The sequence below is a fragment of the Haemaphysalis longicornis genome, unplaced genomic scaffold (assembly GCF_048455015.1).
Source record: "Haemaphysalis longicornis isolate Haplotype H1 unplaced genomic scaffold, Haemaphysalis longicornis Haplotype H1 scaffold_3, whole genome shotgun sequence".
Classification (NCBI taxonomy): domain Eukaryota; kingdom Metazoa; phylum Arthropoda; class Arachnida; order Ixodida; family Ixodidae; genus Haemaphysalis; species Haemaphysalis longicornis.
Window position 1 is genome coordinate 21,886,277 of NW_027526335.1, and position 23,833 is coordinate 21,910,109.

The 23,833-nt window shown below is 44.9% G+C and overlaps 1 protein-coding gene across 4 annotated transcripts in view; it reads right to left on the reverse strand.

The window, feature by feature from the left end:
* Pfk (ATP-dependent 6-phosphofructokinase) overlaps positions 1-23,676 on the reverse strand; it is a 55,564-nt gene extending 31,888 nt beyond the window's left edge. For all 4 annotated transcript variants that reach the window (XM_077702571.1, XM_077702570.1, XM_077702573.1 and 1 more), the window contains exons 1-10: positions 23,378-23,676; positions 20,941-21,092; positions 19,389-19,578; positions 18,214-18,379; positions 15,729-15,773; positions 14,431-14,539; positions 13,715-13,810; positions 12,621-12,713; positions 9,186-9,311; positions 3,082-3,146 (exon numbers count right to left, since the gene is read on the reverse strand). In XM_077702571.1, coding sequence (XP_077558697.1) covers positions 3,082-3,146; positions 9,186-9,311; positions 12,621-12,713; positions 13,715-13,810; positions 14,431-14,539; positions 15,729-15,773; positions 18,214-18,379; positions 19,389-19,578; positions 20,941-21,092; positions 23,378-23,501 — 1,166 coding nt within the window. In that variant the 5' untranslated portion in view covers positions 23,502-23,676. The remainder of the gene's footprint in view (positions 1-3,081; positions 3,147-9,185; positions 9,312-12,620; positions 12,714-13,714; positions 13,811-14,430; positions 14,540-15,728; positions 15,774-18,213; positions 18,380-19,388; positions 19,579-20,940; positions 21,093-23,377) is intronic.
* Positions 23,677-23,833: the final 157 nt, after the last annotated feature.

Below are 23,833 nucleotides of genomic sequence, written 5' to 3' on the forward strand. Positions count from 1 at the left end.
AGTCGCAATTCGTTCCCTCAGTTAAAACTAAGCCACAACGAAGTTTGTGCCCAGAAGAATGTGGCTTTAGTTTGTTAATTTGTAGACTTTATCTTGCATAGTAAAGTATGTGAAGTCAAAGTAGCTCCCCACAAGCGCACATGCGACACTTCACTGACCTCACTTCTCCGGAGCTCTAAGCTGCATATTCCTGTGCGACTGGTACACTAGTAGAAAACTTAAGGCAATTATAAGGCAGGAGAAGTGTTAGAAAAGTTAATATAGGTAATAAGGAATTAAAATCAACCGAAACTTTTTATTTACAGTGTAAAACCAAGGTATGCGAAGCACTTTTTGCTCAGGGTGAACTGGCACAGCAGTCCGCCGCAGCACGACCACACATTTGTGATCCCTTTTCCTGCCTAAGGGACGGAGTTGCTAGTCATGAGATATTCGTGCCATTTTGCACAACCGTTATTCAAGGAACACTCAAAACAAAACAAAATCAGGAAAGCACACAGTAACGCGCAAGACTTCTGGGTAGCGAAGCTTTACGCAACCTTCATGACGGTTGAAGTCCACGATTGTAGCCAATCTGCTATTTCATCGCTGTCGCAACAACCCTTACTCCCTCATTGTTGCTATAAGTGTGAGCTTCCTTCATTTTTTTGGAAGTGATAATCACTGAACATCACACTGGAGGGGCGTGGGCTATGACATGTCCTTCTTGTTCCGAGCGACCGTTGCCACGATTATGGCAAATGCTGGAGTTTTTTTGTTGGCGAATCTGGGCCAATTTCCCTATGAGGGTATGCTTGGCTTGAAAAATGTGCGCCAGGAACACTGGGCAGTCACCGCGAGGCACGCGCTCACATGCGTGCTTTCATGTGTGCTCGGCATTTTCTTGCTATATTTTGAACTGCGGACACGAAAAATAACGATTTGCTGAACAGCTTCGCTGTTAAAATATAAACAGCCTACACAATATATACTTTATAATTCCCCCTCAACATCCTTGTGGTTATAGCTGAATTGTCTGAAGCCCTAGATTTACTGCAGCACAGCAAGCAGGTTTGAATCCTTAACTGCAAGTTTTTTTTTATTTCTTTTTATTTAGGTAATGTTTTCTAAACTGCGTTTGCCATTTTTCACTGAAACATTCATTGCTCCACAAGCGAGCTGGAAGACTGCGTGCAGACTGACACTAACCCGATGGCGAGTTCTCGTTGGTGTGATGTTAACACACGCACCAACAGCTTGCAAGCACAGTGCCAAATCAGCCGACTCCCGGCCTGGTGCGAACACGCCTCTTACAACACAGGGGTGAGCCAGGCAAGCTCCAAAGGTGGGGGCGAAGCGCCTTGCAAATGAGTGCGTCCAATGACACGGAGAAAGTTCAGCCACTGCGTACGCCCCAGCTAGGAAACGTTAGAATTATAAGTGGTGCTATCGGGCTTATCAGACTTTTTCTACAGCCAACAACATGGCAGAAGTGCAGTATGGCAATTCCTGAGATATCGAGAACGCCCAACCAATGATAACGATGGACGCCAAGCGTGTTGTTGCACGGAACCAAAACTGGTTTGAAAAACTCCAATCTTGGACACGTTTTAATCACATCGCAAGACAAATACGCGTCATTGCTGTTGGCTGTTGCGGCCGCCGGAAATGTCGCATGGTATTTTTTCTTCTTTCGGGCTTTATAAATTAAATACTGTTTTATCAACCGGATAAATGATGAAAAGTTTATTTGAGCCAGTCTATGCAATGCAAACAAAAACGGAAGTTTGAAAAATTCACTTCAGTGTCCTTTTAAAGTGTGACGACAATTATCCAGCAACACACCACCAGAGGATTCTTTCATGTAAACGCTGTGCAATTCACTATCGATGAACTTAAAGGGGCATGCAAACAAAACACAAGTTTGGTTCATTCAAAAGAGATTGCCTCGTTAGAATCATACTGACACCACTTTTAACATAAACTTAGCTCAAATAAGCTGTATAATTAGGAAAAAATGGGATGGCCATGCGACTCCCTAGCTCATTTCCCGGACTAGAACCTATGACATATTATTCACAGCTGTGCGATTGACTGAGGCCAGCAAAAGCAAGCGCAAGTTAGGCAGGGCTTATAAGCTTGCATAACGAGCTATTTTTGCTTAAATGTAATGCATATTTATTTTACAGCAGTAAGAATAGTGAAGTTACGAAAGTACACATCAACATAAAAGTACCCGTGCATACTGCTGTTAATACTGCACGCACTATGATTGTTATAGCTGCACAGCCATCTGGTGCTTTGGGGTTGTCTCACACGACACAGGCCGATTGGCGTAAGCGACAGTGTCTTATGTGACCCTGTTTGTCGAGCATACCCCATGTTTCACTAAACGATTACTACCTACCATAACAAAAACAAGCCAGGTGCAAATACGGTTAGAAACAAAGCAAAAGCGGAAGGCGGTCCTGAGCAGTATGGCGGCGCCATCTAGGAGGACTGATGGTAAACAAGGCGTTCCGCAGCTTGATGCAGACTAAACAGCGCACTAACATTCGTTTGAAGACCTGTCCTGGTTACGTCATAACAGACGTCACGAAACACACAATTTGATGGGAGAATCAACATTTTAACTTAAATTGATTAATTTCTTAGTGAATAAAGCATCATTTGCTGCCGAAAAAGCAAGGGGGGCACTATACCACACCAAATCTTTCGAATAAAACAAACTTGTATTTTGTCTGCATGGCCCCTTTATTATGCGATTTTAAGAAAGCCCTCTCTCCCACCTCACACTCCCCCATACCTTTTGAACCCTCCTGGCATTGTCAGAAAGTGCTCGCAATTTTTCTTTTCTTAATGTTTTAAAAATAGAGATGAACGACAGAACAGTTATTCTTGCGCAGCCCAAAGTGCCAAGATCTCAACAATGGCCACTGTGCAGATCAAAAGTCATTGAGTCTAATTTGTATGCCCCGAGTATTGCAAGTTAGTCACTAGTGAGGGGTCTCCCATACGGTATTAATCCTTGTCTACTGTAACTAGTAGCAATGCAAGGCGGGCAGACACACTGATACGTGGCATTTGGAAGGCTTCACTTACCGTCCTCGCAGTTGCACTGCCTTCTGCCACTCCTTGTTTGCCATGCTCTTGGCCACAGCTTGTGTCTGCACAACAGACAATCCCGAAGCCCATTTTTGCACTGCCTTCTCATGTGCAAGAACAAATATGACTGACACTCAGCCCCGCTCACATGACTGGGCAGCAAAGCGGTAAAAATGCCATTAAAAATGGTACATAATAAAACGAATGACAAATGAACTTTGAATTGAAATTTGACAATACTTTATTTATGAGTGTATTGCCCAATGAAAAGTTTTAATGAGTTCAAGAAACCAAACGAAATTGTTTCGAATTTATGATTTAGCACTGCTCTTAATTAGCCTAATGAAACTTGGAAGGAGGTACAGTTTTATTTTAGCAGATGTCCCATTCATCAGGACCTTTGTCTTGCTTAAGTTTGTGTATATATCGTATATATATATATATATAGAGAGAGAGAGAGAGAGAGAGAGAGAGAGAGAGAGAGAGAGATTTCGATGAGTTTTGCAACGGGCCAGAAGAAACGGTCAGGTAAAAGATAAGAACAACTTTGCGGTTAACTTGTTTATTATAAATTAGTCCGACAGTTTCGGAAGTGGGATTGTCCCTGAGGAAGGAAGTTCCACTTCCGAAACTGTCGGACTAATTTATAATAAACAAGTTAACCGCAAAGTTGTTCTTATATATAAGAGAAGAAAAACTTCGAACAAGGTAAAAGCACGATTGTGGCCACAATCGTGCTTTTACCTTGTTCGAAGTTTTTCTTCTCTTGTGTTCTCTACCATCTTCAAAGTTCTACTACTCCCTATATATATATATATATATATAGTGGTATCCCTCTTCATCCCCTCCCCACTCACCTCCTTCAACTTCGTGCCTCCTTTAAATAAAGCACATTATTCATTCATTTTAGCAGACAAACATGTCCGTTGCATGGGAGTTTTGTGATGTGGCTGGAATGGCTGAGGAGCGGAAACTTTGTGTTATTTGCATTAAAACTGTGACCGATAGCTATCCAGGATACCTGCTGAGATAAAACTTCTCAGTCATACAGTCGTTGAGCAGTACTATGTCGTATAATTAATTTCAGGATAGTTCCGATTAGACACAAGTTCAGCCATTTCCTGCAGCCATACTCTTCCCATAGATGCCTACGTATATTGGCAGTAGATGGGAATTTTGAATAGTTTACAGCTCTACCGTGAGCTAATTATGACAAGTGCATACCTGCCAGGTTCTCCGAGATGGCATTAGGGAGCTCTGACAGGGGAAGGGGGGGAGGCTAAGGGATCGAAAAATTAGTAGCAGCAGAGTGCAATTATTTACACTGCTTCGTCCAAACAACTAATGAGGTATGCACCACTGGTCAGATGCTAAATATTTGGCGGGGCTGTAGAGCGTAACAATGTTCGTACCTGTGACTCCTCGCCAAAAGAACGTGGCTGAGGGTTGTGTTAGACATGATGATGATGATGAAAAAACGTTCATTGCGCAGAGTGGAATGTGTTACGGCCACTCGCCGGTAGGATGGGTGCTCGGAACTGGGTGCAATTTTTCTTTACCATACTGAACTGCCTCTCACATTTTGCGTTTCTGTGTTACTAAGCAGCTTAACTTGCACGCATGGCCGACTACGCTTTTTAACCTCCTCACTTATGACGATGTCAATCGCTGTAGGATTGTATTAGACTGTCGGGTAGCTCTGGCGCAATGTGTCCAAACTGGGAGAAAGGTTTGGCCTGACACGGGTGTGTATTCGGGAGATTTTCGTTTCGGCCGTACAATCGTACAAAACCATCAAAATTCGGGAGTCTCCTGGACAATTCGGGAAACCTGGCAGGTATGCAAGTGCAGTAAAATCTCATTACAAGTGGTACTCCACGGTGCCAGGAAACATGTCTATGAAACCAAAAATTTGTTTATGCTTTATATGCATCAACTCCATCACTTTATGTACATCAACATCAAAGTGTGTTCAAACATGCCCACAGAAAATTGCTCAGGATAGCTTAATTCATAGTAGTTTTAGTGGCTGCAGATAGCATTAGCTTCTTTCCCACTTACTGATGGTAAAGCATGTCACTTTGCAAGCTTTCCTGTTGCTCACAGTGCCATTAAAGTGCTCTTCTGTCTAGGAGCTCAAGTGCCTAAGACTTCAAAGCACTGTACAAGTTCGTTTTTCTTATGTCCTATGCTATATATATATATATATATATATATATATATATATATATATATATATATATAGTAAGGAAATGAGGGGCTCGTTGAGGAAAATACAGAAAGATAGGTCAGCAGTCTACAACGCCAAAGGAGGCATAGGGGTGTGTGGTTAGGCTCTTTTCTTTTTCACTACGGTTAATGAGGTAAACATTTTTTTTAAATAAATAGAAGAAAGAAAGAAAGAAAGAAAAACACGCGCCCAGAGTGGGGACCGAACCCACGCCTTTCGATCACATGTCGAATGCCTTACCAATTCGGCGTGGGTTCGAAAGGCGTGGGTTCGGTCCCCACTCTGGGCGCGTGTTTTCCTTTCTTTCTTTCTTTCTTCTATATATTTAAAAAAAATGTTTACCTCATTAACCGTAGTGAAAAAGAAAAGAGCCTAACCACACACCCCTATGCCTCCTTTGGCGTTGTAGACTGCTGACCTATCTTTCTGTATATATATATATATATATATATATATATATATATATATATATATATAAAAAAAAGACCACAGGCTTTTTAAAAGATTCACTTTGTGCATCGTTTGATCAGAAAACTGGGGGCTCAGGGACCATTTCAGTAGGCAGCTAGGCTTCCCTATCTCAAGAGCATTGGTGAGGGCACAATGCACTGCACATCCGCAGTGCAAAGTGGGGAAGCTTGTTGCTTTTAGCAGAGGATCCCGGTGAACGTTTAAGGCGGTTAATCACAGGCGCATTTGGTGCCCACCTAGCTCAAACTTGTTGATTGATTATGAGGTTTAACGCGCCGACGCTACACAGGCAATGAGGCACGTTGTAGCGGAGGTCTCTGGATTAATTTTGACCACCTCGGGATCTTTAATATGCGCCGAAATCTCTAACACACAGGCGTGTTCGCGTTTCACCTCTATCAGAAAGTCCAAACTTGTTGCGTAGGATATAATTTTCAAGCATTTTTAGTGGGGCATTTCTTGTTTTCAACAGGACATAACTTCGTGCAACCGAGTTCCTTAACCCTTTCAGGGTCACGGACGTACATGTACGTCCGTGACCCTGAAAGGGTTAAACACCTTCAAAATGGTCGATAACGTACATGTACGTCATCGCTTGTATGTTTAAAAAGCGAGCCTTTTTCGCACACTTCTTTTGCTTGGCATGTGCTGAAAACACTGTAGAAATATGTCAAATTATTTTCTTGCTCTTCTTTTTATTTTTTTATGATTTACTTCAGCGGTGCACTGGCTATCACTTGCACATCCGGTAACGAGGGGTGCGCTGGGTATTGCCCACCTAAGGCTCCTTACGTCCACCGGGTGCCTCTCGCTTCTTGCGCCTGCCACAGACCAAGGGCACCTGCGAAACTGGTGAGGCTCTTTTCTCCTTTTTTTGTATTTTTTATGAGCGGTGCGCCGTCTATCGCTCCCGCATCCGGCTGCGCGCGCACACAGGCGCAGCGGTTGGTTTTGGTATCGTGACGCTTCCCGCTTTTTGCGGCCGTGAAACTAATGTCTATCTGATTTCGATTCAGTCAAAAGGTGCCAGCTTGTTACTCTCATTTTTATCAGAATTTTTCTTGTGTTGCTCATGAATAAACCACATGTATGTAACAACATAAACGATTTTTTTGTCACTTTATGGTCACCCTAAAAAAGTTACGATAATTTTTTTGTCGAAATATATTCATCCGAAGAATTTAAATCAGCAAAAAAAAAAAAAAATCAACCCTAGGGGGTCGCATTTGACGAAAAAATTCGACCCTCAAAGTCTCTTTGTGGTTTTAAACTTCAAAACACAGTGTAGACAGCTTATAACGTATGTCATGAGAGCCATGAAAATCCACAGTACAAGCGGTACCACACTATAACAAAACATGTGCGAATCCAACCGTATCGTAACCTACCTTTTAATCATTCTTTATGGTCACTCAGATTAATGCCACTTAAAAACAGAGGCATGAAAAATTTGCGAGCGCAGCTTGAACTTATACTTTGTGTTTATGTTTTAAAGGATCTGCATTTAGCGCCTATAAGGACGAATGTCGCAGAGAGGGAAGCAGCCTGGCTTCGTGATAAGAACGCAAGCTGGATGGTTTTTTTTTTTTTTTTTTTTTCATCCACACCTTGCATTTCCAATGCCAAAGGCGGTTGCTTATCAGCACAATGTACAGGGAGTGGAAACCTCCGGTGTCCTGGGTCGCTATCTCCAGATGTTTGAAAAGGAAAAGGGTAGTTGCTTATCTGCACAAGGTTCTACTTGGAAAATCTGGCCAAGGTTTGATTAAGATACTGCCACAGATACAAAATCCTTGAGCGCTATTCGTTTTGGGGTGCTCCATTGGGGTGAAGTACACATTTCTTAGGTGTGAACACTGCAAGTCTCCAGAAAACCAGCGTGCTGCGCGCAAATGCTCGATTCTTGTGTTCCGCCTTGGGCTGGGAGGTGAATAAAACTCTTATAAGTAAATTGAGGCAATTCAAAATACAGCTCTCGGCTTTGTTACTAACTCGTATAGCTGTAATATTATCGTTACAATTTCGAAAAGCTCTGTCTTATGGGACACTCTAAAACTTTGCCGCACCTTTTCTGTGTGTTTAATCTTATAACAGAATGTACGAGAGGAAACGGCAACGAATCAACGTCAGTGCCTTCATCCTCCCATATATGCACCTAGATAAAGGGATACTAGCAGCAAAAAAAATAGCTGAATATTCATGACGCACTACGTATTTCAAGCATCACTTTCTAGAAAGTGTTAAAGATAAGATAGCCCTGCCCGATACTGCTCTCCCAACCCTTATAAAATGCCTTCAGCTGTGCTCTAGTGCTGAGGCTCAACATGATTTGCAGCTGCTTTCACTGAGTGCGCAGCTGTAATACACTGTTTTTGCTGCTAATTGTGTATGCTTCTGTTCCTGCCAGACATCGTATTTTTTTCTTCTTTATTGTTATGTCATGTTTAAGAATATTTCAGAACACCCCCTACAACAACGCCGTAGGCTGAATGTTGGTCCGCTAATAAGTAACAAAATAAATAAATAAATAAATAAATATATAAGGCTACAACATCTGCATGGCAGTCAGATTAGCGCGGTGATCACGCACGGAGCTCAGCCCTGATAAACGAGACAAACCGAGAGTATGGAGGCAGGCAGGAAGCCTGCCATAGGAGAGAGGAAGCCACCAAGAAGAACGGCAATTTTATAGCAGTGAACCGACGACAATCTCCAACTTTACTGCATTGAAATTTAAACGAATCCTTGAATACCTTAACTTCCCACTGAAACCAAAAACCGAAACGAATGTTTTTTGGTTTCCCTCCTGAACGAAATAATAAATAACGTTTTATTTTCGTTTTCGTTCCTGCCATTTTTTTTTTTTTTTTGTAGTATCTGGTTTTGGTTTTCGTATCATTCCAGCACTCTGCCTTAAATGATGTCCCAACTGCACGGGCCGATCAACGGACCTGCCAAAAAACCGCACTATAACTATAAATGGTATTGTGCTTCGGGCAACTGCATTATAAGCAGTACGCTTATGCATTCAGTTCTAAGGGGGGCCTACTGGCGGCCAGCAAAACATGCGCTATATCTGGTTCCACGCTATAAGCAGTTATGTTATAAATGGTCTACACTGTACTTGGAAATAATTTGAAGTACTATTCAATTCAAAGCCAAGTTTAATATCACCTTTTATGCTTCGATATTCGAAGTTCATGTATACTCTGTCATCCTTGCTCGGCATAGTACCCCTCCTTTTTGCTTCGTAATTGTGCATGTGGTAGAATTCCCCTCCACAGCACTTTTTGGGAAAAAAGGACTCGATAACTCGAGCAAGTAGCCAGCCTACACCTCTACATGGGAAGCCTCCTACCCACAACAGTGGGGGGGAACACGTGGACAGCAATGCACCCACCTTTTCCACGCACTGCATGAGTGGCACTCGCACGGCTTGGTTGCCGTCCAGCGACACGACGCAGGCCTCCGATCCAGGGGTGGCTTCGAACAGGGCCAGCACAGCCTCGGCGCCCATCCGGCAGCCCTGCAAGGCCACCCGAGGACGTGATGACCGAGTCTCTGAAGGCAAGCGTGGCTCAACGTTGCTCCGAGAGAGGCACTCCGTCTCTCAGCACAAATACAACGGAAGAAAACTGGTGCCTTGAAGTAGTGTGAAGCCAAAATTCCATGTGGCTCCGCCAGGCTCTAATGAGAGTTGGCAGTCTGGTGCCACAAAAAGCAGCTAGGCTGACCTAGGAAGGCTAGTCAAAACAAACGGTTCTTGGTTAGATGCCACCTATACTTCGACATGCAAGAAAATCCACTTCACTCAGTGCTTTAAAGGGGTCGTGTAAACAAAATGTAAGTTTTTTTTTTTCCCGAAAGGTTTCGTGTTTTATAGTGCCCCCAGCACTTGTCCGGCAGCAAACGATGCCGCATTCACTGAGAAATTAATCATTTACATTAAAATTCCAATTCTTTCGGCAAATTGTGTGTTTTTGAGACACCTGCCATGGAGTCACAAGGGCAGGTATTCAAACGAACTTCCAGGCGTCATTAGGCTCTGCAGCCTTGCTTACTGTCAGTCCTCCCAGATGACGCTACCAAACTGAACAGCAGACCGTTGTCCACCGTTGCTTTGTTTTTGACCGTATTTGCGCCTGGCTTGTTTTTGTTACAATAGAAAGTAATCGTTTTAGTGAAACATGGGGTATGCTCGACAAACAGGGTCACGTCAGACAGCGTCGCTTACGCGAATCAGCCAATGTTGTGTAAGACAACTCCAAAGCACTGGACCACTGTGCAGCTAGGACAAGCATAGTGTGCCCACTACCAATGGCAGTGCACATCGGTACTTCTAGGTTTACGTGTATTTTCTGAACTTTCATTGTTCACCGCACAATTCTTACTGGTGTAAAATGAATATGCATTACATTCAATGCAAATAGCTTGTTCGGAAAGTTTATAATTATAAGACCTGCCTAATTTGCATTTGCTTTTGCTGGCCACAGCCAATTGCAGAGCTGGCACATATGACATCATAGGTTTTGTTGCGGGGAATGAGCTAGTGGCTTGCATGGCCATTCCCTTTTTTTTTTCTGATTATACCTTATTTTTTATTTATTTATTTATTTATTTATTTATTTATTTATTTATTTATTTATTTATTTATATTTTATACCTTATTTTTTATACCTTAGTATTTGAGCAAAGCGAAGTGTGCATTAAAAGTGGTGTCAGTATGATTCTAACAAGGCAATTTTTCAAATGAACCAAACTTGTCTGCATGACCGCTTTAAGCTATGAAGCATTTATTCATTCCTTGGCTTGCAATGAAAATTCAGAGCAGTGCAATGGTTGTAACTTGTGAACCCACTCCCAGCCCATGGCAAACTTATTTTTAATGCAATGAGAAACACTTGGCAACTTAACTGTGCCATTCCAACTTGTCTTTTAAAGGGGTACTGGCACCAGTTTTCGGACTTAAAATATTATCACACTGCTTGCTTGGTTTACTCAACAAAATACCCTGGCTCAAATATCAATGGTCTAGCTGCAACGTGTGGAATATAGGTACTTTAATTTGATCTCACTTATCGCACCAACGGAACACCACACGCAGCGGCGCACGTGTGCCTCCAAACATTAGGAACACTTCACACGCATTGCCCAGCGAGTGGAAACTAGGCATTGGCGTGTTCCCAAACTTATGCAAGTAGCTAGAGCTACAGGCATAACCGCTCCCCAGAAAGGCACTCTTGCCAAAAAAAGAAAACTTTACATGCGGAAAAAGAGCCAATAACATAGCCCTGAGTCCAAACAGAAGTTGCCATCAGGACTCTTATTGAAAGCAGTCATCAAATATCCACTGCAACTGTAGTCCTACACACCTTCAGGAGCTCAGATGCTCAACTGCGGCTGTGGGGCTGTCACAACAATGTCTCCACTGGCTTCCGCAGTGTTTTGACGTCCGTACAAAACGGTGAGGTCACTATTATGGCACTATTATACACGGCTTCCAGGCTGGAAACAATGTAAACTGAAACTGACAGTTTTCCAGTCCATTCTACGTAAATAATTATCGCGTGCTCAAGTATTCCACATGCTGTTTCAGGCTTTCCAGGCCATTACCCCTTCACTGTCAGCTGTTTCTGGCCATGACACACCCCCAGGGTCGGCTTGGTTTCCAAAATATCAGGGAAGGAACTTAGTGATTTATTTGACTATGATAGCGTCCAGAACGTTACGTGCCGAAAGGAAAGAGTGTGGGTGAGAAAACGCCTTTCTTCCAGATATTTTCAGTTTGCCGTGCCCGCTTCCGGGACGACGACCCCACCCCAACTCACACCCCTTCCTCAGATGAAAAACTCTCAGAATGCGAACCCCAAGCTCGGCTCGTATTCGGATCGGAATCAGAAGAACCACCGCTCCTGTCCACAGCCGAAGGCCCTGCACGGTCAGCCATCCGAAAGTAACCACACGCATGGAAGGAGCACTTTCAGCAGCCCACACAAATCATAATAATGATGCGTTGCGAAATCATGATGGCAGATAGAGATATAAAGGGGATGGTATAACATTGATCCAACAACCTCGTTTGCTGCGGAGAGCGACAAGTGACGGCGCGGCGAGCGAACGAAAGCCGCGATTGGGTCATGTTTCGGTCTATCGGAAAGGCAATGGCACGCTAGGCTGACCTGGCGTGCCGTAGCAGATGCGGGAACAGAATTTATTGAAAAAAAAAAACTAGACACCCGTTGTCGATGGCACAACAACCCTTGCATCCGTAATCGCGCGTGTGCCACATGGTCACTCATCCAGACAGAGTACAGCACGCGGAGCGACCATGCCCCCCCCAGTAACGAAGGCTGAACGCAATCGCTCCGTACTCTTCAATATCCCGTGCAGTAGAGCTTGCGAGTGAAAATACGAGCTACTAGAAAGATTCAACAGATCGCATGAACAGTCCAGGCACACCAGCTTTGCGCTATGGCGCAAATTTTGAAAGCACAATGGAGAACGCACCAGTTCGTCAGTGACACTGAGGAGGGAAAATACGAAAACGTACCGGTACGTCAGTGGCAGCAAAAGGGTGAAGCATCGATAAAAGCAATAAAAAGGAAACACTAAAATTAGGTTTCAGTACTTTTTAAAAACTAGAAAATGCACAGGACAGTTTCCTCACAGAAGGGGGCCATTTTTTTCCCTAACGTTGGCTGCACCTGTGGAGCCAGCGTAGCATCACACGCAATGTCCCACCACACTGAGGTGGCATTCAGCACAGCCAGTGCAGGCTTAAAATGGCGCTACCAGGCACAAGTGAAAAAGAGCGCAAACGCAAGCCCGCACTCACGAGAATTCGGTCGAAGGCAGATGGGCTGCCACCTCTCTGGACGTGGCCCAGGACAGTGATACGAGTGTCCTGCTTCAAACTGTCCACAACCACCTGCAGGGGGGAAAAAGGCAGCATGAACGGAAAGAGTTAGGCCACTCTCTGACAACGAGTACGGTGCTCCGAGAACTCGTTACACTGCTATAGCTGCCTCAATTTCCACAGCCCACAATTACCACTTTCTAGCAGGAGTTACACCTCAAATTTCACAGGGAGGGCCAGCATACAGTAACATTTCTCTGCAGCCTGTTGCAGAATTTGCGTCCTAGAATGGCCAGTTATCTAAAGCAGCCAACGGTGGATTCTCGAGCGCAGCAAGGGTTACACAAAGGCCCAAATAATTTGGTTCAGGCATTTCTGGAGTGCACGAAGTGCTGTACATGAAGCGTCTAAACATAGCAGCGCCTTTGCTTGTGGGTAAAAGTACACTGGGGGTCCTGCTCGCTGGCCAACAATAAGAGAGCCACTCAAGTATTGCGTGTGCCCACTGGGCCTGAAAAACAACCGCCTTACTATGTTAATCAACCAGATTTAGGGGAAATCCCCGAGGTGAAGTAAGTTTCAGCCGTACGGCAGCATTGAGGTGGATGTCAAACTTTCCTTCGCGCCTTAGACACTGTAGCGTTCATGGAGTCAGTTAGAGGACGTCGGTTTGGCTCAGCTCCTGGCAGATTATGCTCATGAGCCTTCAGAACGGCATGGGAGAAAGAGAATGAGAAAAGTATCAAATTACTCATGAATCAGAACAATTATGAATTTGAACGTTGAATAGAATGATCCATGAAGTCGTTAGTCAACTTAAATTCAAAACTTGGATATTTGCAACATATCTGATAGCGAACCTTCAAAATTCCTTCTTGAGGCTGCCCGTGAAATTGCCACTGCACAAACAATGAACAGCCTCGCTCACACAGCCTGGCTGGCTTTAAATCAATTTACAAACGGGTCCGTCCCCAAGGAAGTGGGGCACAGCCCTGGAAGAGAAGAAACCATTTTCGAGCAGGAAACACAACTGGGCCAGGGAAGTCAAGCAACAAACATGACGGCAGGCTTGCCTTTCTGATCATCTCCGCGGTGATTGGGTTCCCCTCCCTGTCCTGTGCCCCTTCAGCCAGGATGATGATGTTCAGCCTCTGGCCGGTGTTCCGTTCCTAAAGGGAGGAGAGACAGGCATGCACAGCATTTAAAGAAGGGAAGAAGGGGGGCCCAAGCTACATTTTAATCTTCAACGTTAGGCCAACAATCGTCCACAGCATTTTGGATCCATTTTTCGGAACCAAACGTGCCAAACTTGTGAGCTGGCATGTAACTCTCAAAGGCTACGCTGGTTTGTTCTACATGCTCAAGCCATTGAACGAAGTATTAAAGCATGCATGTCAATTTTGTTTATTTAATACTGTCAGCATGACCACTGAGTGATAAAAAAACCAACATTTATACTTTCAGCAAACGCCTTTTACAACAAAGGTTCAATTCAGTAGAGCCACTGTGATTTGGAGCACTCCCCCACTCTGCTAGACTTCCAAATCTTCACAAGAAGGTAAGCTTAGGTCAATTTATAAATATCCACTTTTGGTAATAGCCGTACATGGTAATGCAACAAGTAGTTTTGACTTGGCTTTGCCTAAGTGAGCAGCTTGGGATAGCTCTGCTGAACTCTGCTCTCATGCAGTTTCTAAATATTGCATCCCGTATTTTTAGCGGGAATTCCTGCCCCTGTGAAGTCAACAAGGCCTTGAACAAAATCGGTACTTTGGCATGAGAATCGCACCTGCTGTAGTTTGTCGCAGAGAATGGTTTGCCAGTCCCCCTCCGGAGGCCACTCCGGAATGAAGACAAAGTCGGCTTCGCTGGCCAATGCAGCAACAATGGCCAGGTACCTGGGTGCAGTGTTTAAAGCAGACACACGAACACGGAAACACAAATTACAGGCATTTCCAATCTTACAGACTCTTCAATTCGGAAGCTGAGATCTAATGACACACAGAGTGAACTATAATGTGTGGAACAAACCATTATTGTCGTGCCTTTCACAGCCAAATGAGCCAAGTGCCAAGGCACCCTTGAAACAGAAAGTTGCATGAGGTGACAATAAAGAAAGACAAATGTGTTTCTGTCAGCATAACTTTCCAGGTGAGATTTTTAAAATTTTAATGGCAATACATTAGATTTTGCAGTTTTCTCTCTCTTTTTTAATTTGTATGGTAATGTATTGAATTTTGCAGTTGGTAAGTTACAGTAATTTTTTCTGAAAAAAGAAAGTTGACAAACAGCTGAAATCTTTGCTTCATGGTGTGTAAATGAAAGTAAGCAAGCACAAAAAGAGGGAGCTACAATGTTTACAGGGTAATTGTGAGTTTTCCATTGTTCCCAAAAAAGCGGCATTAAACTCAGATCTCCTCAATTAACCATATCACCACATATTAGAGAGAGCTTATTAATGACGTTCACGAAGCCCTTCAGCTGCTGTAGCTTCCAAGATAAGAAGAAAGAAACATTCATCAATGTGGTTTGTTCAAGCTTACAAAGAATGAATTTGCCTCTTCCTTTGTTTCAATTGCTGAAGATAAACACTCGTGCCCTTAGTGTGAGCTAAGCTGAACTTTGCTGTGTTGAAGTTTTCCATAAACAGCAATTTCCCCTCCTCCCTTTCAAATGAACTGCCAAGTGGTAAGTTTGAAGAAGCAGGAAGCCACAAGCACAATAGCATGCCTCCATCCTAGTAGCGCCTTTGTCCGACTTTTGTACATGTACTTTTGACGTGTACTTTTGTACATGTTTGACTTTTATGCAGGAATGACAGCCTGGCAACTGGGAAAAAACTAGACAAGTACATGTGTTTACCACAAAGGCGCCTAGAGAGCTGAAAAAAAAAAGCTTTACAGAAAGAGCTGAGGGGACAGCACGAGAAGGGATACCAGCACAAACAACCTGCGAGATCAAGCAAGCTGAACTGGAGACTTTACAGTTCTGCAAACAAAATTTCCATACAGCAAGCACAGAACAGTGACCATAGGTAGTGTTTATGCATATAGCCGTGAAAATGAGAAAATGATCCACAACACTTACCCACAGTGTCGCCCCATAACCTCAAGAATGAAGGTTCGTCGGTGGCTAGACGATAGGAAGAGCAAAATGAGAATTACACACGCTTTACTGAAGCTCAAAAGACACATTGCACAAATGGATTGTAAAAGGCCTTTGTGCTGTTGAGAAAATTATCTCGAAGCATTTGGTACAGTGGTGCAGTTTTTGTGCAGATAAAAGGAAGTTTATCATGAACAAAATCCCAAGGATTGCATAAGAGCTTTAATAAAGATCACAACAAAACAATGCTAAGCAGCTGAAAGTTGTAAGCTAAACAAGAGGTGCTTTACGTGGCTAAGCTTATAAGTATTGACGAACACTTTGGTATAAAAAGACACTCGTAGAATTTGGCTTTCAAACTTTGTAGATTACGCCGCCACGATAACGTTGGCACGTTTATATCTTGAGGCCATTTTGTGCCCGCAGCAGCTTCTAATTATCAACATCCTTTTCAGATGCAGTTTTCTTTATCTACTCAAACAAAAAATGTTAATTTTTCTGAACTTTGTATATATATATATATGTTCCTGATTGCAGGCAAGAAGTTTCAGCCCCCTTAGTTCCATATTGTTTCAACTAGACCCATTTAATCTATTCACACCCTTTGTGAAGATGCACCTGAGGGATGTAGAGTTCTCCATTTTTTTGGGGGCAGTACAGGCTAATCAACTCTACGAAAAGGAGAAAACATGTACGAACTCAGTTAAAATGCCTCCTAGGCTACAATACTTTCTTCCTACATTTCATGGCTCCACAGAATGACCCTATAAAGTTAAAAGAACTAATACAGAAGCACACTTTGGGCCCAAACATTTTTTCTTGCTCTTATAAATAAGTAAAACGTTTGATGCAGATAACTGTGCAGACAACATCTAATCTGATGCAATTACTTCACCCCTGTAATTTGCCATCTTCACTTTTGGTGGCTCCATAATCTAAGGCAGGAGTCGGCAACCTCCTGCAGCCCGCGAGCAATATTATGCGGCCCCTGGAATGGCATCAGAACCCCCCGCTTTCCTCGTCGCTTGCTATGTGAAGGCCAACATGACAGTTTTGACCTCGAATGGGGTTAGACAGGAACAAAGACACATGGCTTCCAGCAGGAGAAGTTCGCTCTTTGCCTGCAAAGACCCCTCCCCCCAATTCGATCTGCCATCCTGCCCCTGCCTTGTTGGGATCAGGCTATAGGTGACTGGTAAAAAGTGCAAAGCCTCGTGGGTACATTGTCTGCTCCCACGGAGCCCCACCACTTCCGGTTCGAGAGCTGTCCTGGCCTCCCGTACGCCGGCGGCTTTCATGCGCGTGTGTGCGTGTTGTTTACTTGTTTACACCGAAAAGAAAACGCTCATGCATCGCGCATTCAATGAATAACAACGATTAATCCTACTAGGGGCTTCCCTGAAAGGTACACACTCTGTGACAAATAAACAGCACACACACACGCGTGTGAAAGCCGCCGGCGTATGGGACGGAGTGAGTGAAGGTCTTTTATTAACACAAGGAGGGCCCAGGGGCCGGAAGGGGGAGAAGGGGGAAAGGGGAGGGAAGAGGTGGTCACGAGGTGATGTTCATTTGAAGATCCTGGAGAGGAATAGTCAGTTCCTGAATGCACACATAGGGGTGGTAGACCCCAGCTAAACTACTCTTGCGAGGCCACTCTCGAGAGCGAAGCGCCCAAGGGCAGCAAGGAAATCGGGGTCGCTGAGTGTCGTGGGGGGTATCTCGCTTGGATTGGGTAGGGCATTCAACAGGATGGGGCGGAAGGATTGGTACGCAGAGCAGTGCCAAATAAGGTGGGTCAGGTTTGCTATTGTAGCTGTCTTGCAATATGGGCAGTAGGGCGGAGGATCGCCGTTCGGGTGGTGCCATTTGCGTGTTATGTGGGGAGTCAATGCAGCGTTCGCGCGAAATTTGTTAATAAAAACTTCGGCAGGACGAGTTAGGGATGGGGCGTTATGCAGGAAACCTACAGGAGTGGCAGCGGCAAGGCGGTTGTGCCTAGCCTGCCGAGCGTGATCCAGCTGTTGCCTGAGGGAGAGCGGGGGAGCAGGGCTGTCAACCAGTGGAGGAGTTACTCGAAGACTCTCCTGCACTGCCTCATGGGCAGCCTGGTTGCCAGAACCCTGAGCCATGTGTCCCGGTATCCACGCAACACGTACAGAGGTACCATTGCGAGCAAGCAGACTAATCATATGTTGTATCTGATGAAACAAAGGGTGATCGGAGAAGGGTTTCGGACGGAAGGAGAAATCTTGAACCGGAAGTGGCGGTAGCAGACGACGTACCGATGAGCCTTTGTGCTTCTCACCGGTCACCTATTCAGCCCTATGCCTGAAAGGGTTGCCAGCCCCTGGTCTAACGCACTGCACCACTGAGCACAAGGACGCTGTGGGGTATCCTGTACATAGCCCAGGGACACTAAGATTCCAAGCGCAGAGCCCCAGTGCCAGCACAACAGCGCGCTGACCTGGACGCAGTGGTGACGATGGCATCGACGGCCTCCATGATGCGGTGCAAGGCCGTGTCCGTGCCGATGGTCATGTCGGTGCCACAGAAGTCATTGTCGATGGAGCCCACCATGCCGACAATGTTCAGGTGGCTGCACTTGTCCTTCTGATCCTGGGTGATCTTTCCTGCACAGGGCAGCAGGGGGAAGGTGGGGGGGGGAAGCATCCCTTATGTGGGACCCTAGAACAAACCAATTGCCTTTGATGCTCTAGTTTGCAACATGCAACTTACCACAGGTAGAAAAAAAAAAAAACAGTTGGCTTTGCTGGCGAGTGGGTGTCATCTTTGCGCCCCGATACCCTATGGACGACATTACACTACATGAAGCTGTCATAGTGTAGTTTTTTTAAGGAGTTCATGAGGACAACATACTTACCTTGATTCCTTTGAACAAATGGGCAGCCCATAATCCCTACAATCCTGTTCGACAGGAAGCACTGCTGCTGTCAATGAGGGACTAGTGCTTAAAGGGCAGATTTCAAACCACCTGCTCGCTGTGCCATAACCCAACATGCCAAGGGCCCTGTGATGTACTTGGGGGAGCCACCAGAAATGGGCTGCCCTGACGCCATTGTAGGGGGTGGGGGGAATATGTTTGAAATTTCTGACCAAACCTAGTAAACGTTAACAGAGCTTTTCATCAAATAATACACAACATCCGTCAAGTAATGGCATAGCAGAGAGGGAGAGAGAGAAACGTTTATTGGCTGAAAAGACTAGCTAGGACTTGGTCCTTGCCAGTCCGAAGTAGTACGTAGGTCTCCTCAGTGGCGATGCTTTCTGATCGTAGTCAAGCCTCTTTTGCACGTGTTCTGGAGTCTAACTTAGACTATGTCATCTGAAGACCTCAAATGGCTCAAGTATTCTCCATTTATCCTTAATCCTGTGTTTTCCAATCGTGACTAATTGCAACACTCAACTACTGGCCCTGCATTAAAATAAACTGTTCCAAGCCTGACAGAAACAACACCCAGCAACAACAGCTACTTTCACTTTTGATGTCACACAAAGCTCAAAACTGCGAGGGTGTAGCGAGCCAGTTATTTGCCCCTCCACCATTTTTTTAAATGGAAATACGTAGTGCACACTGTCAACAGCTGGGGAGAAAAAGTTGGACCTTGCGGACCCCCTCACCCTCCTTGAGCAGCTCCTCAAGCAGGGACGCCCACTCCTGGCGGAAAAGGTTGGCTCCAGTCAGGGAGCCGTCACCGCCAATGATAACCAGGTTGGTGATGCCGTTCTGGATGAGGTTGCAAGCAGCCTTCAGGCGACCCTCTCGCTTGCGAAATTCACTGCAGCGGGCACTGCCAATCACAGTGCCTCCCTGCGTTGTAGGGAATGGAGGGAGTAATAGGCCACACTCAAGGGAGGAGCAGAATCACCCAGTCGCCAGAGTGGAGCTCTGACAGAGAAACGTTGGTTACGACTGCAACACACACACGCAGCTTGTATAATGAGAAAGGTGGTATTCAAACACAATGGCGTCTGTTTTACCCAAGGAAGGCTGGTTTTTGCAGAAAACAAACATACAGAAAGTAGTCTTGCCTGCTGCTCAGACATTGAGGTGTTCAACACAGGAAGCACTTGTCAATCAACATTTCCAAATTGCAGCAAAGAATGCAGTACTATTACTTGCTTTGGAGGAACACACTGCACGTGGCTCTTCAATACAATGGAAACAGCTGTCAAAGGCCCCACCTCATTTGTCTAAGTGGATAGGCAGCAAGTTTATCTTGTTTTTGTAGCCCAGACTTAAAGTTCAATGATGTAATTGCCATATACCCATACAAGTGCATGCTATTTTGACTAGCATGCAAGGAAAGAAACCAATTTGGTGTCACTTTCCTCCCCTTTGCCGGACATTTTGTGGCTGTGCTGCTTCCATTTCAATTGGATGGGATTAGTTCTCATGCTTACATGCCCGTGAACACCTTTCTTGATGCACAGCATAGAGATGGAATAATAAGGATTGAGTGAAGGAAAAAGAAAAAGGAGATGAAGCGAACCCATGCTCTTTGCATCCATAAGCAAAGACACAAACTACCTGGCATCGCAGCAGTGCAAAAAATGCACAACAAATTGAACTACATTCATTTGAACTGCACATACTACATTTTATCCTAATTGCAGCAAGAGAGTGTAATTTCCAGGAGAGACAGTCCAGTCTCTCCAGTAAGAATTTCCAGTCAGGCATTCTCTTCAACAATAACTAATAGTCTAAACTTATGGTACAGAGGTTAATTAGTACTTAGCAATGGTTTTCAACAGGACTCAAATGACAAACATGACTGCTACTGGTGGGTTGCTACGATTGCTACAAGACACAGCAATTCTTGCAGCCCAAAGTAGGCCTTAAAAAAAAATGCACCTGTAAATTTCAGTGCCAGTGCTACGTAGTTTTTGCATGACACGCGGTAAAGTTTCACTAGCTGGATTTTCACACAGCTGCCTCGTTTGTTTTGTGCATTGATAACACATCAACTGCCTGGCAGTGCACACAATCTATGCCTTTGTATCATTCAGTGTATCGTTCGTAACGTTCAGTGTATCATAGTGCACATTTATTGGGCCAACCCGGTGCTGGTCACCCTTGCAAAGACTCTTTTTTCACAGGTCTACTTCTACGTGCTGGTGTTTCTGCAGCACCTAGCAGCCTTTGGATAGCGTGCACGGGGAGGCCGCTTGCCTTGTGGATGATTCCCGAGACGCTGACCCAGGAGGCCTCCTTGATGTACTCGCCCCCGTCCACCATGCCCTGGTAGCCCTCCCGGATGAAGAACACCCGGGCGCCCAGGTACAGGCCCATGCGCACCACAGCACGCACGGCCGCATTCATGCCTGCAGGAGGAACGGGGGGACACGAAGATCAGCAATGGCAGAGGACTGCATGCGCGACACTGAAGATTCCTCCTCTTAATAAGTACACGCAGTACTAATTGACAGAAATATGCATTGCCATTGTTGGATTCTGCCAGGCAAATTATTTTCTAAAGCTGTACAGCCTGGGCGATAGTTAGACCAGCGCTGGTTAATGCTAAATGCAGCTTGGCATCACCCCCCCTCCCCCCAGAAAGGTTTTTTTAAAAGCAAAGCAAATCAAGTAGATAATAAAAAGGAAGCGAATACAAAATTAAATATGAGAAAAATTGGAAGTCCTTATAGCATCCATTACAGCACTATTCAGCTACGCAATGGCAGAATTCGGTAAAAAAGGAGTGGTGTTTTTGAAAAGGCATGGCGCCTTATATTTTTATCAAGAAGAGTGGTATCAAAGTTCTCGCTAGCATAACAGAATGAGGCGCAGGATCCTCATTTGGGATGGCACGCAAACCAAAATCTTTACAAGCCCCCGGCAGCAATGCAAGCAGCACTGAAAAAGGATTCACTATGCATGCCCACAAAACTAAGAGGACAACACACCTATTAAGGCTAACACCTTAACAATAATATGGCCTATTCCCTTTGCAGCAGATGCTGCGAAGCAGTAGCCCAATAACCTTTTTTTTTTTAAAGGAAACACGATTGCTGCACACGAGCAATAAAAAATATGGGGCAGAAAAGCTGTTTAGCTCTATTTAAAATTACAGCAATGACATTTTCTTGTTCCTTTTTTGCTTCAGAGGAAAAAAATCAGGCAGTTTTGTTTGCAACAGCCGTTTGGCCTTGCGGGCCTATGATTGGCAATGACAGCAAGTGAGGCTGTTATTCCTTGCATAGCCACTTCAATAATCAGTGCATCGTATACTGTCTATAAAAATGACCTTGGAGCAAAATAACGTGCCAATGGGACTCTGCCTCGCTCAGCTCTTGGGGCGTATGTCCCCCTGCAGTGGAACTAAGAATGTACAAGTCATACTACTTGATTCTAGTGAATAAAGTGGCCAGAGTACGGCTTTCGAGCGCCTCAGCTCTGCTTTCAACCCGGTAAACAGAAACTGCATATATCCACGAAAGGCCATTAAAGTTCAGCGTTACTTCCTCGTTTGCTCAGAGGTGAACATGCGGCATGTAATGTAATGAATCAAAACCATATCACGAAAAAAATGCATGTGAAAGAGGAAACTGAACTATCATATCATGTGAGAGCTTACTCCGTGCAAGGTTTTCCTTTTTTTTTTTAATTTAAACGAACCCACTGCGATGTGAAAACAGTCACCGTACACTGGAAAAAAAAAAAAAAAGAAGAAGAAAGAACGATGCTCTTTGCCCATTGTGGCGCGATAAGGCAGGGGCGACTGACAGATGCCGCACACAGACGCCAAGAGGACGAAAGCCAAAACGGGACGCCCGACAAATTTGGAAGCGCTGTAGAGTGCCAAAAGGTCACTTGCAAGGTGATTCCTGTCAGTGGGAGGCCGGGTGGCGATTATGGCACAAGTGAGCTCTCCTGGAAGTATTGTAATTGCATTCTTCTGGTGCGACTGACCCCCAGCCTCGAGTCGCGTGTTTACATATGCAACAGGGGGGAGGGGCGCGTCCCAGATAAAACAAAAACTGTGGTGTGTTGCCAAGATTGCGGCCAAGATTGTTGGACTCGCGCGCGTCGTCTGCTAGTGCCGCCCCTTGCTTGTCTCGGACGTTTGTACATCATGTAAAACTAAACTTAATACGCAAGAAATAGAAACGTAACAGCACGCACTGCACACAAGACTTGGAGGTTTAAATATGACGCGAAGGTTTGACCGAGTACCGCGCGGTTTTTCTCTCGGGCAAATAATACAATCGCTGTCAACCCGAGTGTTCTGAGTAGTCATCGGGCTTCTCGAGCGCAAGGACAGGGTCGCGTTGTCAATAAATCGCTACAATTCTGGATGTCTAGCTTCGTCCATTGTGTAAAAACGAATTCTGGCAGGTTACGTCATTTTCACATCTTTCCCAATAAGCGTTTGTAGGGCGAGTTATTGCCCGAATCCTAGCGTGCATCGTCAATGTAACAAAGTACAGCAAATGGCTCCTTCCATGGATTACGTACGCGAGCGCTACGATTAGAGCGCAAATTCGCGCGGTACGCGGCGAGCATCACGTAGCTCAATCGATGGGATTCCATTGTGTAACATTCCAAGCAGGTTCCCTGCAACATCACGTTTTCTATGGAAAAACAGAGTGACAGAAGGCCGAGTTACCTTGCGAGTCACCGCCGCTGGTGAAAACACCGATCACTTTTCCTTTTTGCGATCCTTTGGCCACCCGAGTATCGCGAACGGGGACCGCTGTATCGGCAGAGCAAGTGCTCCCGACCTGGGACATCTTTGCCGGTTATGGGAGCTCTGCCGCTCCTAACTGGCCGGAAGATGCGAGCAACCCGAGACAGGAATACAGGAGAGACGATAGGCAACCGTATTCTTCGCTCGAAATGCCCCCTTCGACCTTCACTACATCGACTACATTCGTTCCTCCGCAGCGGCGACCGCTGCTTTCGGAATCGCTCGCGCGGTGATGATGATACTCGTTGAAGTAATAAACTAAATTTTTTATAATAATAACATTACCATTAGATGTGTTTCAAAAAGTTTTTGCTTTTCACTAAATTTTGAAACTTTGTAAGCCACGTAAAAAAATAACTGGTATTTCTTTTTTGT